This window comes from Sinocyclocheilus grahami, unplaced genomic scaffold, assembly GCF_001515645.1.
Source record: "Sinocyclocheilus grahami isolate Dianchi unplaced genomic scaffold, SAMN03320097.WGS_v1.1 scaffold367.1, whole genome shotgun sequence".
Lineage (NCBI taxonomy): Eukaryota > Metazoa > Chordata > Actinopteri > Cypriniformes > Cyprinidae > Sinocyclocheilus > Sinocyclocheilus grahami.
This window is the reverse complement of record NW_015505546.1, coordinates 28,774-41,239: the sequence shown is the minus strand read 5'-3', so window position 1 is coordinate 41,239 and position 12,466 is coordinate 28,774. Positions and strand designations below refer to the sequence as shown.

General features: G+C 41.2%; 1 protein-coding gene across 1 annotated transcript in view; it reads right to left on the bottom strand.

The window, feature by feature from the left end:
• The window catches only part of LOC107549249 (galaxin-like), a 34,447-nt gene that overhangs the window by 8,805 nt on the left and 13,176 nt on the right, over positions 1 to 12,466 (bottom strand). The window contains exons 4-11 of the mRNA XM_016230261.1: positions 9,565 to 9,592; positions 9,298 to 9,395; positions 9,043 to 9,177; positions 8,741 to 8,914; positions 8,514 to 8,559; positions 1,898 to 1,917; positions 1,587 to 1,675; positions 1,186 to 1,406 (exon numbers count right to left, since the gene is read on the bottom strand). Of these exons, the coding sequence (XP_016085747.1) occupies positions 1,186 to 1,406; positions 1,587 to 1,675; positions 1,898 to 1,917; positions 8,514 to 8,559; positions 8,741 to 8,914; positions 9,043 to 9,177; positions 9,298 to 9,395; positions 9,565 to 9,592 (811 nt within the window). The remainder of the gene's footprint in view (positions 1 to 1,185; positions 1,407 to 1,586; positions 1,676 to 1,897; positions 1,918 to 8,513; positions 8,560 to 8,740; positions 8,915 to 9,042; positions 9,178 to 9,297; positions 9,396 to 9,564; positions 9,593 to 12,466) is intronic.

Sequence of the window (12,466 nt, the reverse complement as noted above, 5' to 3'; positions counted from 1 at the left end):
ATATTTGAATGTGTATTTTCATCCCGGCCCGGGACGATAGACTTGATTTCATTACATCATCTCGAATGACGTCATTACGTTAGGGCGTAAAAGAACAGTTTTTTTTAACCGGTTCTTTGAAACGCACTGTCCGAAAGAACCAGCTCACGGAAAAGAACCAGACTTCCCATCACTACTCTATTCTGGAAATGAGGGCAGGGAGCAGCAGATCATTTGCATTTAAAGAGACAGGCACGAAAAACTGTGTTTCTGCTTCCACTCAAAATAGACATTTTCAAAATTATATAATGGATTATGTATAGTAAGTGGATTATGGTTTCTGCGCTGATGCCAACTAATTTATTTACTTTATATCTTCAAGACTTAATCCTTGTATGCACATCACTGCCTGTTACTGTATTTGGGTGCTTAGTTGTAAAACTTAATTGTAAACTTTGTGGAGTAATTTGAGCTGGAACTTCACAGACACATTCTGGGGACACCAGAGACTTATATTACATATTGTAAAAAGGGGCATAATATGTCAATCTTTTTTATCTGTCTAGCTAAAAAGCCTTTATTGTTCACATATAATGTTATAAGTGGCGTGTGTCGCATTCAAATGGATAAAGCATTGGTTATCACTTCAATAGAGCGGCAAAAGCGGCAAGCTGCACGGTTTAATCAAGTAGCGCCGTTTCATTGGCTTTTGGTGTTTGTTTCCCATGAGCTCCAGTAAAGCCGTGGCGATTAATAGATAACAACAGTAGTGTAAACGAGTACAAATACATTTATATCGCTCATACTTTTTGGAGAATAATAGCACAGACACTGGAAAGGAAGAATCTTTCTAGTGTGCATGTGTTGAGCACCTGTTGAGGGCTAACGTATGCATAAAAAAAACAACGTATACTCTGGGCTTAATAACAGCGCTAAATGTGGGGGCGTGGTGGGTTTCGGCAATCGGTCCACCTGGAAAAGTTCGGGTGCTCCCGATCGCCAATCAATCAAGGTCTACGTTTCCTTTCCACCACAGCCAATCACAGGTCCCCTCCATTCTTTGGGCCCTGGGGCTTCAGCCCTGACTAGCCCTTATGTTAATCCGGCCCTGCAAGTATGGTGTCCTATACTCTTAATTTTTGCTCTGCATTTATCCCATCCAAGTGCACACACACGCAAATCAAAGTTTTGTATTTGTGGGCCTACCTGTGTCCGTTACAGCAAATATGTGTGCGAGGATTGAAGGTTTGTCCTCCACAGCAGTGCTCACCAAGACGGGGCCGAGCAGACATTTGGCAAATATTGTTTGGTGGAGTATATATAACACCTCCAACACACTCTGACTGCTCAGGCACATTGAGATGAAGGATTCCATTACAGCACAGCACATTGTCATCTGACAGAGTGTAAACATCTTTGCCACAGCACTGAAGGACACAGGTAAACATAGTAGGTTAATGTATGCAGAGTTTTTGAATACTGTATACTGCAATTTCTCAAAATACTTCATAAGCACATTTTACTGAAAATCATAGTGTTCAGAGAAATCTCCAATTTATTGGAATTTCTATTCCTGCAGAGCAAATCTTTAGGTCAAAAAGCAATACCTTAGTAAGTGCTGATGCCTTCTTATGCAGATTCCCTGAGCAACAGATTTCTTTCTGGGGATTGGAAGGTTCAGACCTACACTTCAATTCTAGAACAGAATTAATACGAGTGTGAGATGTTTACTATAATAACCATACTATCACCATCATTTCCAATAATGACGAGAACGATTTAAGTTGGACACCTGAAAAAAGTCAGGTTAGGCATGTATGAACTGAAAAGACTATCAAATGATACGGAAACTAACCAGATCACTATTCAATCAAAAGAGATAAATTTTAGCATACAATGAGGATGCCAAGTGCTTTACCTGAGACTTTGGGGAGTGTGCTTGAAATTTCCAGTCACACATAAAAAAAAAAGAAACAGAAAATTATATTATTAATATCTCCAAATAATCATTAAATAGACCTCCACTGTAAGGGTATGTATATGTATATATATATATAGAGAGAGAGAGATAGTATTTATTGAAGGGGTAATCCACAATCATAGTCCAAAAATAAGCAAAGGTCATTCACAAGCAGACAATTCCAAACCAAGAATTAAGTTCAGGGATGAGGCTAACAGAGTAATCCAGAATAACAGGCAGAGAACAAAAACCAGGATTCAAGGCTTGGAAATTCAGTAATGACACATACAAGACTTCACAATTTAATGACTGACTGAACCAGACTTTTATAGGGCAAGCAAATAGGGTTAATGAGACATAGGCGAAAACAATGAGTGCTGATGAGTCTGCGCAAAAGATTGTGGGGAACATGACAGACTGGCAATGGTATGGGATGGATTGCCCTCTAGTGGCTATCAAGGGCATTCCAGCTGGTGATCGTGACATTCAGGTTCCCTTTCGATACTACTGTGTTGCTAGATGAAATGGGAAGAAGACCTTTTTTCTCCGATACTGAAGCCATTTTTAATAACGCAGTATAACTGCATGGCCATTGGTTTGTGCAATGAAAATAAAACGAACCAATGGTGAGTCAGCGAAGCTGCACAAGCCTATGACCACGAAGCCTGCCAATACGGGCGGGCCATCTGGCTATATAAGCAGGCACTCTGGCATAGGATCCTCAGATTTCTTCTCCATCAGCAACAACCACGATCTTCACTCTACGAGACTCGAAGCCTTCGCCGTTGACAAGCCTTGCAGCGGATCAAGACATCTTTGCTTGGCTGATTCACCACTCTCACAAGCCACCTTCAGCATCTGTAGCAGCTGCGGCTTCTACGATCCCCTGCCGCCATCCGGCAATATTTACAAGAGCAAATTTTTAAGAGGCTCAAGGGTTTCGCAGAGCACTTCACCACTGCACGGAAGTCGTCCCAAGCGATGCAACACTTCTTACCCAAGCGCCCCAGCTCTACAGCTGCTTCCAGTTGCCCCAAGTCTTCGCCGACTCAGCAGCCCGCAAAGCCTGCACCTCGGCCCAGCCATCTTCCAAGCCTGTGCCTCGACAGTGCTCCCGCTCGGCTAGACGCTACCCATTTCTCAAGCGCCAGGGACCCCGGCCCAAGTTAACGCTGGACCCGGTGCCTCCGGCGTTGTCCTAATCTGTGGGACAGGAAGAGGAGGAGGCTAAGTCCCGCTGCAGCCGGACCACCCCCCAAGCAGCCGCGGTTCTACCGCCGAACATGCTGGGCCTATTCAAGCGCCCAAACACCCTTCCGCTGTGATAGCGAGCAAAATAAAAAACAAACATACTCAAAAAGAGAGCAAATTTCCTCTTATCATCATTTCCACTTATCATGAGTGTTGAGTCCCCTCAAGGTGACTCACTACTCGAACCAATCCAACCCCTTGTCACATGGGCCGAGGCCTGGCAGGCCATCCCCGGAGTGTCAGACTGGAGTGTGAGAATAATAAAACGAGGTAACTCACTTCAATTCACTCAAAGACCCCCACGTTTCAGCGGCATGGTTCCCACCATGGTACAGAGCAAAGGCGCACATGTCCTGCACTCCGAGGCAATGAATTTACTGGCAAAAGGAGCCGTAGAGATGGTTCCCCCAGCTCAGAGCGAGTCAGGCTTCTACAGCCTTTACTTCCTCGTCCCCAAATAGGACAAGGTTTGACTCCTTCAAAGTTGGAACCTCTCGCCCCCTCAAGACATTTCAGAAGATGCTGGGCCTCATGGCCTCTGCATCTTCAATGCTACAGCTGGGCCTGCTTCGTATGCGGCCCCTTCAGTACTGGCTGAAACCACTAGTTCCGTTCCACGCTTGGCGTCACGGACGCCTGTATATCAAGGTGGACCAGGCCTGTGCGGCAGCTCTATCCCCTTTGGAAAGACACTAAGTGGATGGATCAGGCCGTGGCTCTGGGAATGGTCTGCAGAAGGAAGGTTGTCTCGACAGATGCGTCCAACAAGGGCTGGTGAGCTCTAAGCGATGGCAAATCGGATTTTGGCTCGTGGTTGAAAGAGAAAGGCCGGCTACACATCAACTGCCTGGAAATGCTGGCAGTGTGTCGAGGCATTTTTGCCAGACCTAAATGGTCACCACGTTCTAGTCTACTCGGACAGCATGACGGTGGTGTCCTATGTAAATCGCCAGGGAGGGCACTCCTCGAGGCGCCTCTTCATTCTGGTGGAGCGCCTCTTGGAACGGGCTCAACGCATGTGCCGGGCAGGTTGAACCAAGGAGAAGACATGCTGTCCTGGAGCAACATCCCTTCAGAAGAGTGGATGCTCCATCTGCAAACAGTTTACAGATCTTTTGGAATGCAGAGGTCGACCTCTTCGTCAAGACAACTCTCATTGCCCAATTTTTTTTCAAAGAAAAGGGACGCGTTGGCCAACGACTGGCCAAACCTCCTCCTTTATGCTTTTTCCACGATCGCTCTGATCCCTCAGGTAATCAGGGAGCAAGGACACAAGGTTCTCCTAGTGGCCCCGCTCTGGAGGAACCAGCATTGGTTCTCGGAGCTGTCTCGGCCATTCCCCTGAGGTGGGACCTCCTCTCTCAGCAGGGGCGGACTGGCCATCTGGACGTTCTGGAGAAGGCCAGAACGGCTGTCCATCCGACGGCTGTCGGCCTGGCTGATTCATCATCAAAAAAAAGTGTCAGATTAAGTGACATTGACAGCCGACAAAAGGGGGGCTAATGCAATCTATTTTTGCTTATAAGAATCCGAAACTGACGCGAAGGAGAGTGGGCTCGTGATGGCAAGCAAAAGATGTGAAGATAAAGGCGGTTGGGAGAAGCTAAAAGGAAAAAAAAAAGCGAACAGTTACATCAGGTTACTTTTGCCCGCCTCTCTCACTATACACAGCATGTAGCCTATAGCACTATATTAAAATCCCAGGTCCGAGCCTCCACTGCTATTTATCACTCCGCATTGTCTGACATGAATATTCCATTCATTCATAAAGAGACAGCAGCAATTCTACAACGGGCTACATTTGAGAGCTATTGAGTTAGAAAATTTAGTAAGTGAAGTAGCCTATAAGATGATTAGTCTGATTAACATGACACGCACGCATGCACGCATGCACACAAACACACACACACACACTCACACAGAGACATATGAATACTCAACTGAAGAATTCGGTTGTTTCAGGTTTCTATATTCTAGGTTTATGTTTATCATTGTCATATACATTTTGCTTTCTGCTCTTTTTATGTAGATTTCAAGTATTTTAGTTCATACAATAATAAATTTATTTCAATCGTCTGTTGAAAAAAAAAATAGAAACCATCACATAATTTGTAATGGTTTTACTGGTTATAATGAAAATTGTATTGTTTTAATAGAAACTGTAATGGTGCCCCTTGGTCTCTACTGGAAATTAGTCACCTTCTGTTCATGGCTTTTGTTAAAACAAAATGTAATCCTAATGTAATATGTAATAAACCCTAATCCTAATTAAAATAATAATTTTTTGTAATAATAATAATAATTGTAATATGTCCAAAATCACACTACATGAAACCATTATTTAATGGTTGTAATGGTTAAAAGTTGATGGTTTGTAATGTTTGTAATGGCATTTGTAGTGGAAATCATTCGAATTTCTGTGATGGTTTCTTTTGCTTTTTGTTAGCAGGGTCACCATGGGTTTTGTGATGTTATTTGCCATAAATGTGATAGGATTGCTGTAATATTGTGAGATAGTAGCTACTGTTTGCAGTTGTGGTGGGCCTATTTTGGAGAAAATCCAGGGCCATTTTTTACTCCCAGTCTGTCCCTGTTTCTCAGGCGAACAGGACGTTATGGCAGCTGTGGGCTCTGCTCCTCTGGCCTTTCGATGGGAGCCTGCAGACCTCCCAGAGAGCATTTTAAATACAATTACTCAGGCTTGAGCCCCATCTGTGAGACGGCACTATGCCCTTAAATGGTCCCGTCTTCTCCACCTGGTGTGCAGCCCGTGGCAAAGACCCAATTTCTTGTGATATATTGTTAAGGTGGGGGAAGGAACCCACCTTCCCCCTTTACCGTCCCTACATGGGATATGCCCACTGTTCTGAGCCCTCCCTTTGAGCCGCTACAGTCATCCGACCTTCGGCTCCTAACGCTGAAACCCGCTCTGCTACTGGCTTTAGCATCGGACAAGCGATTGGGAGACTTGCAGGCGCTCTCTGTGAGCCCTTCCTGCCTTGAGTTTGGACCCAGCGACTCGAAGTTCATCCTGAAGCCAAGGCATGGTTATGTAACTAAGGTGATCTCTAGTCCATTCAGAGCACAGGTCATTACACTCTCTGCGCTTCCACCGTCTGAGGAGTACCAGGAGCTGTATTTACTCTACTCTGTCAAGGAGATGATAATTTACATTGAGTGCTCTGCCCTGTTTAGGCAGTCAGAGCAGTTCTTTATTTACTTCGGTGGCCACACCAAGGGTCATCTGGTCATGAAGCAGGTTACGCTAGCATACTCTTCCTTGGGCCTGCAATGTCCCATTGGAGTATGAGCCCACTCCACCAGTGGCGTGGCCTCTTCTTGTGCTTGGTCTATCACAGAAATCTGTGCAGCGGCTGGCTGGGCCTCGCTGTCCACATTTGCTAGGTTTTACAACCTGGACACTCCTGCCTTACAGGCCAGGGTCCTTTCTTCATAATCGGCACACACTCGCCAGAAGGCGGGATCAGCTCTGTGTGTGGTTTGGCCGTAACATGCTCAAACTTGCTAGAACTGCTACTTCTTGTATGCTCTCGGCCCTCCCTAGTACCAAAGCTGTACGAGTCTTACTTGGAACAATTACCCAGGCCGGGCATGACCTCTGTGAGTTTAGCCCGTTGCCACATGAAGGGCTTGCCCTATTATACTTGTCCCTCTGAGCCCCTCGGGTGCTTAAGGGAAGTTAAGGGATGTTCACATACTAAACAGATTTGCTTTATTCAACATCAAGAAGATCAGGCCCTTTCTTTCGGAACATGCTTCACAACTCCTTGTTAAAGCTCTTGTTCTGTCCAGGCTGGACTATTGCAATGCTCTCTTGGCAGGTCTTCCAGCCAGTTCTATCAAACTTTTACAATTAATCCAAAACGCGGCAGCAAGATACATTTTTAACGAGCCAAAAATAATGCACGTCACACCTGTTTATCAATTTGCACTGGCTACCAATAGCTGCTCACATAAAATTCAAGGCATTGATGTTTGCCTACAAAACCACCATTGGGTCTGCACCCCTTTACCTAAATTCATTACTTCAGACTTATGTGCCCTCTAGAAGCTTGCATTCTGCAAGTGAACGTCGCTTTATTGTGGCATCCCAAAGAAGCACAAAATCACTTTTACGGACTTTTAAATTAAATGTTCCCTCCTGGTGGAATGACCTGCCCAACTCAATCTGAGCAGCTGAGTCCTTAACCATCTTTGAGAATTGGCTAAAAACACATCTCTTCTATCTTTATTTGACCCTCTAACGCTAGCTATTCTAATTCTATTCTTAAAAAAATAACACTTGTCCCTTTTAGACTTGCACTTTATTCATTTGCTACTTGTTTTCTTGAAAAAAATAACACTTGCTTTCTAATCTTTTTGTATTCTATCTGTTTTCTTTTCATTTATTATACAATTAACAAAAGCAAAAAGACCTCTAACACTAGCCTGCTCTATTATTTTTCTATTCTATCTGTTTTCTTTTTATTTATTATATTATTTAAAAAACCCTTGCTACATGTACTGTGTTAAGCAAACTGAGAATTGTTATAGCACTTGTATATCATTGCTCATTTGTTGATTTTGATTGCTTCCATTGTCCTTATTTGTAAGTCGCTTTGGATAAAAGTGTCTGCTAAATGACTAAATGTAATGTAATGTAAATGTAATCATTCCTCTTCATAGCAAGACGTGATTGTACTGGTTCCCATAGTGTCTAGCGACACAGTAGGAGTGTAGTATTGAAAGGGAATGTACTCGGTTACTAACGTAACCTCGGTTCCCTGAGATAGGGAACAAATACTGCGTTGCTAGCCGTGCTACAGAGCTGCATGACTCTGTGTCATAGCTTCAGTCGAAGTAACCTGAGGATCCTATGCCAGAATGCCCCCTCATATATCCAGATGGCCCCGCCCATATTGGCAGGCTCTGGCGGGCTTTGTGGCTTCGGGCTTGTGCAGCTCTGCTGACTCACTATTGGTTCGTTTTTATTTTCACTGCATCAAACAATGGCCATGCAGTTAAACTGCATTATTAAAAAAGACTTAAGTATCGGAGAAAAAATTATTTTTTCCCTTAGCGTCTAGCGACGCAGTACTCGTTCCTGTATCTCAGGGAACTGAGAGTAAATTTTTCACTGTTGTCGACATCAACAATTTATGCAACAACAAAATCTGATTATCATTCATTCAATTACAAAAGAAGAACACATTTTATAATTATCAGTATTCTGGTATTTTTGCATTCAAGAAAAGCTGAGAGTAGATAAAGCTTTTACTTATGTTGTCTCTTGGAGGTATAGCATTAGGTCTGTGTGACTCACCAGGTGGGAAGAGAGCCTTGCTGGCATTTTGTTTTTTTATCAGAATCTGTGAGAATAAGATTGACATTATAACCTACTAAAACAAATGGCAAATATTTTACTGTTCAACTAAAAACACATGAAAGATTACATATTTACAATATTTCTTTGTTCCACTGTTTAGTCACTTGCATCACATTTATTTAATTATTTATCTAATAATCACTGTAAGATCTGTATACACACACCTGTTGCTTTTGGACAGCAAGTTTCATTTTTAGGCTTTACTTTTAGTGTAAGGTTTGTGCCGCAGTATTGGGTTGTCATGTCATACGTTTTATTGCCACAACAAGAATGATTTTCCTTCCATTCAAATATTACGTCACCACCACAACACAAATGAGTCGTTGTCAGGTACATGGCTGTAAATGAGTGTAAGAGAAAACTCATCATAAAAGAAGTAATTCTTAATCAAATAGTATAAAGATCAATAAATCAATCTCAACAAAATTTCTTAAGCATGCAAAAATGTGTCAAGTGCATCGGCTACCTTTGCCACAGCATTTCATGTGAGTGCTGCTTCGAGTCAGAATCCTGCCATCACAGCAAATCTCATTAAGGGGATTGTAAGCTACAGAATCACAACAGTCAGTCACCAGCTGGCTTAATCCCAGAGTTACATTTCCTGCAACACATTGAAATATAAAGTGTTCAATCATTGTGTATGTCCTAAACTCACTGTGAATCACATCCTCTACTCTCAGTGACTCAGGTACCACAAACTAACCGCAAGAGTTTTTCCTACCATTACAGCAGGAGCTTTCTGAGATCTTGTAAGACACATTTCCACAACAGTGCAGATGATGGCTGCCTTCCATCTGTCCACTGAAACCTGCATTGCTGCTGACATTATAAAGACAGATCACTCATATTTTTCTCTTACCAAATCATTATGTTAATTTACATTTAATTGATCTATGATAAACTGCATATGTAATAATAATAAAAATCCCAAAACTCTTATAACGGTGTTGAGAGGCTCAGAGTTAAGGCTCTGTGTAAGGTCACTCACTGGCTCCCTTTGTCATGATGGCAAAATCCTGAGGAACAAAGAGATTATTCATTATGAAAAGTGACAACTAGTCTCCTGTGGACAAAAATTATAGTAAGGTTTTAAAGGGGTCATGAACTCAATTCAAACTGAATTTAATAGAGTTCTAACATTATTTTATACTGGTTTTTGAGGTTCACTTATAATGTTATTGTGATTTTACATAAAAAAAATCATATTTTAGAAGTAACAGGCTATTTTAAATATTCTATATTCTGTTTTTGAGCCTCAGAATGGTGTTTTTATAGGTGGGGTGCATTCAAGACTTGCAACTTGCAAGTAAATAAATGCCCTCAATGATTGGCTAAAAGTTTCGCTTATTAAAATAACAGATGGACGCTGTTGTGACGTTCTCTGAAAACAACATGGGTCATTTGGGTTAAAAAAGTATAAATACTCAGTATATATCAAACAGTCTTGAACAGACAATGCAACAGTGGTAACATGTTTACTCACACTTGTGTTGCGACATTACCCATAGGCCTACAGAAAGGTATATATTCACATATATGTGAAACACTGTTAAATATATTGAAATATATTTTTAAAATAGCCTATATTTTAAAAATGCATAGAACATAAAGCTCATGTTGCCTGTTTAATTAGGCTATGTGTTTATGTGAAATTATATTCATACCTCATATGATGTATTTCTAATCATTGTGTTTTTGCAATGCAGCCTAACTTTTAACTACACTATAGGTTTACGGTTTAAAGCTATGCTATCTATCTATCCATCCATCCATCCATCCATCCATCCATCCATCTGTGTATAAACTGACTTCAAACAATATTTTGCAATACTGCTTTCAAATTCTCATTGAATTTACAGTTTGATGTAGGCCTACTATCCACTTAAACAATATGTGATCAAGTTTCAGGATATTTTATCTGACTTTTATGTACTATTTACGTAAACGCTGGTAACTTTGACATGTTTTAATGGGCGCGCACGTTGAACATTCCAGTCGCATTAAACTGGAGCGGAGGGAGTTACCATGGAAACGGGGCGTTAACTCAGCTGACAAGTAGCGAAACTCCATCTCTCAGTGTTGTTTTCACTGCTTTCAGGTAAGTTTAGTCACTAAAGTCACAGAAATAATACATACAACTCTGCCTGACACTTTCTTACATGTAACTGACACGTTTCTGTTCAATATTTACTTTACAGAAATGGTTTAGCTTCGGAAAAAGACCTGTTAGCATCCCAACTGTTAACTATACAAGCTAACTATAAGAGGTAGGCTAACTACAGATTTGAAGGTTTGGGCTTTTAATCACATCTTATGTGTAGATGAACGGTTTTGATAGCTTTGCAAATGTTTTGCTGGTAAATTGTCACTAGATAAATGGAAGTAAGCTAATTAATTTAACCTAAAAGTCTGCACTGTAGAGCCAATCGGTGACGTCACTTACATGCAGGCTACAATGGGCTGAAACTATATCAAACCACTGTGTTTCAAACTGTTTTTTTTTATTGTAAACAAATATTGATAAAAATTGTACTGTGATTTCAGGAGTGTCAGAAAAAACCTCTAAAACAAAGGGGAAGTTCCAAGAAAAATGTCTAATGGGAGCTGCTGACAGAGGTATAGGAAACACAGGTAATGTGAGAAAGCGTATTAAATAACTTTATATGCATTTTTCACAATATATCATCATGCATCTGTAAAATCTAAAAATGTGAATTCTGGTATCTTAAGATTTTTTTGTTTGTTTTCCATATTACTATTTCTCTTTTCTGCATTTCACCTATGCGCTAGTTTGTTTATTTCTAATAAACCTGACATTGTATACTATATATAGTTGGGTCCGCAACAGATTGTTCCTATATTCTTCCATGCTGATGGCCATGCTGCAGAGCTGGAGCGGATCTCCTGTTGAAGAACATCTCCAAGGCGCTATGAGCCATCTGACTAGTAATTAGTAACATTCAAAAGTTTATCTAATATTAAAAAAAATAAATCAAATAAATATCAAATATTTCCTGTATGTCCTACAAGGTCATTTTGTTTAACTCTGCACTGAGGACACTTTATACACAACAACCTACAGAGGGGTCCAACATAATTCGAAATGAGACACAGATGATAATTTTAAAAAAATCCTTGAAATAAAAATTAATAACAATAAGACAGAACCAGAGTACTGTGAATGTGCCTCACTTCAAACTTTAAAGGGGTCATATGATGCAATGTAAATTTTTCCTTTCTCTTTGGAGTGTTACAAGCTCTTGGTGCATAAAGAAGATCTGTAAAGTTGCAAAGACTAAAGTCTCAAATCCAAAGAGATATTCTTTATAAAAGTTAAGAGTCAGCCACGCCTACCTAAAATGAAAAAAAATCCTTGAAATAAAAATTAATAACAATAAGACAGAACCAGAGTACTGTGAATGTGCCTCACTTCAAACTTTAAAGGGGTCATATGATGCGATTTAAATTTTTCCTTTCTCTTTGGAGTGTTACAAGCTCTTGGTGCATAAAGAAGATCTGTAAAGTTGCAAAGACTAAAGTCTCAAATCCAAAGAGATATTCTTTATAAAAGTTAAGAGTCAGCCACGCCTACCTAAAATGGCTCGTTCTAACACGCCCCTACATACCTCATAACGCCGCCCAAATTTTCACGCAAAGAAAGAAGGTGTAACTTTTATTCTCGCTGTAGTATTGTTGCCGTCGCCATGTCGTGAAGGCGCTGTGTGCTTTGTTGTGAAAGCGAAACAACTTTTTTTGGCCTTCCAAAAGAGGACGATATCGCTTCGTCATGGCTAGAACTGATTCCTGCTGGTCGCTGAGGAAATACTTCAACTTTGCGCTGTCGATCGCCAGATCGGCTTTCACTGTGGACGAAGGGGAGTCCAGCCCGG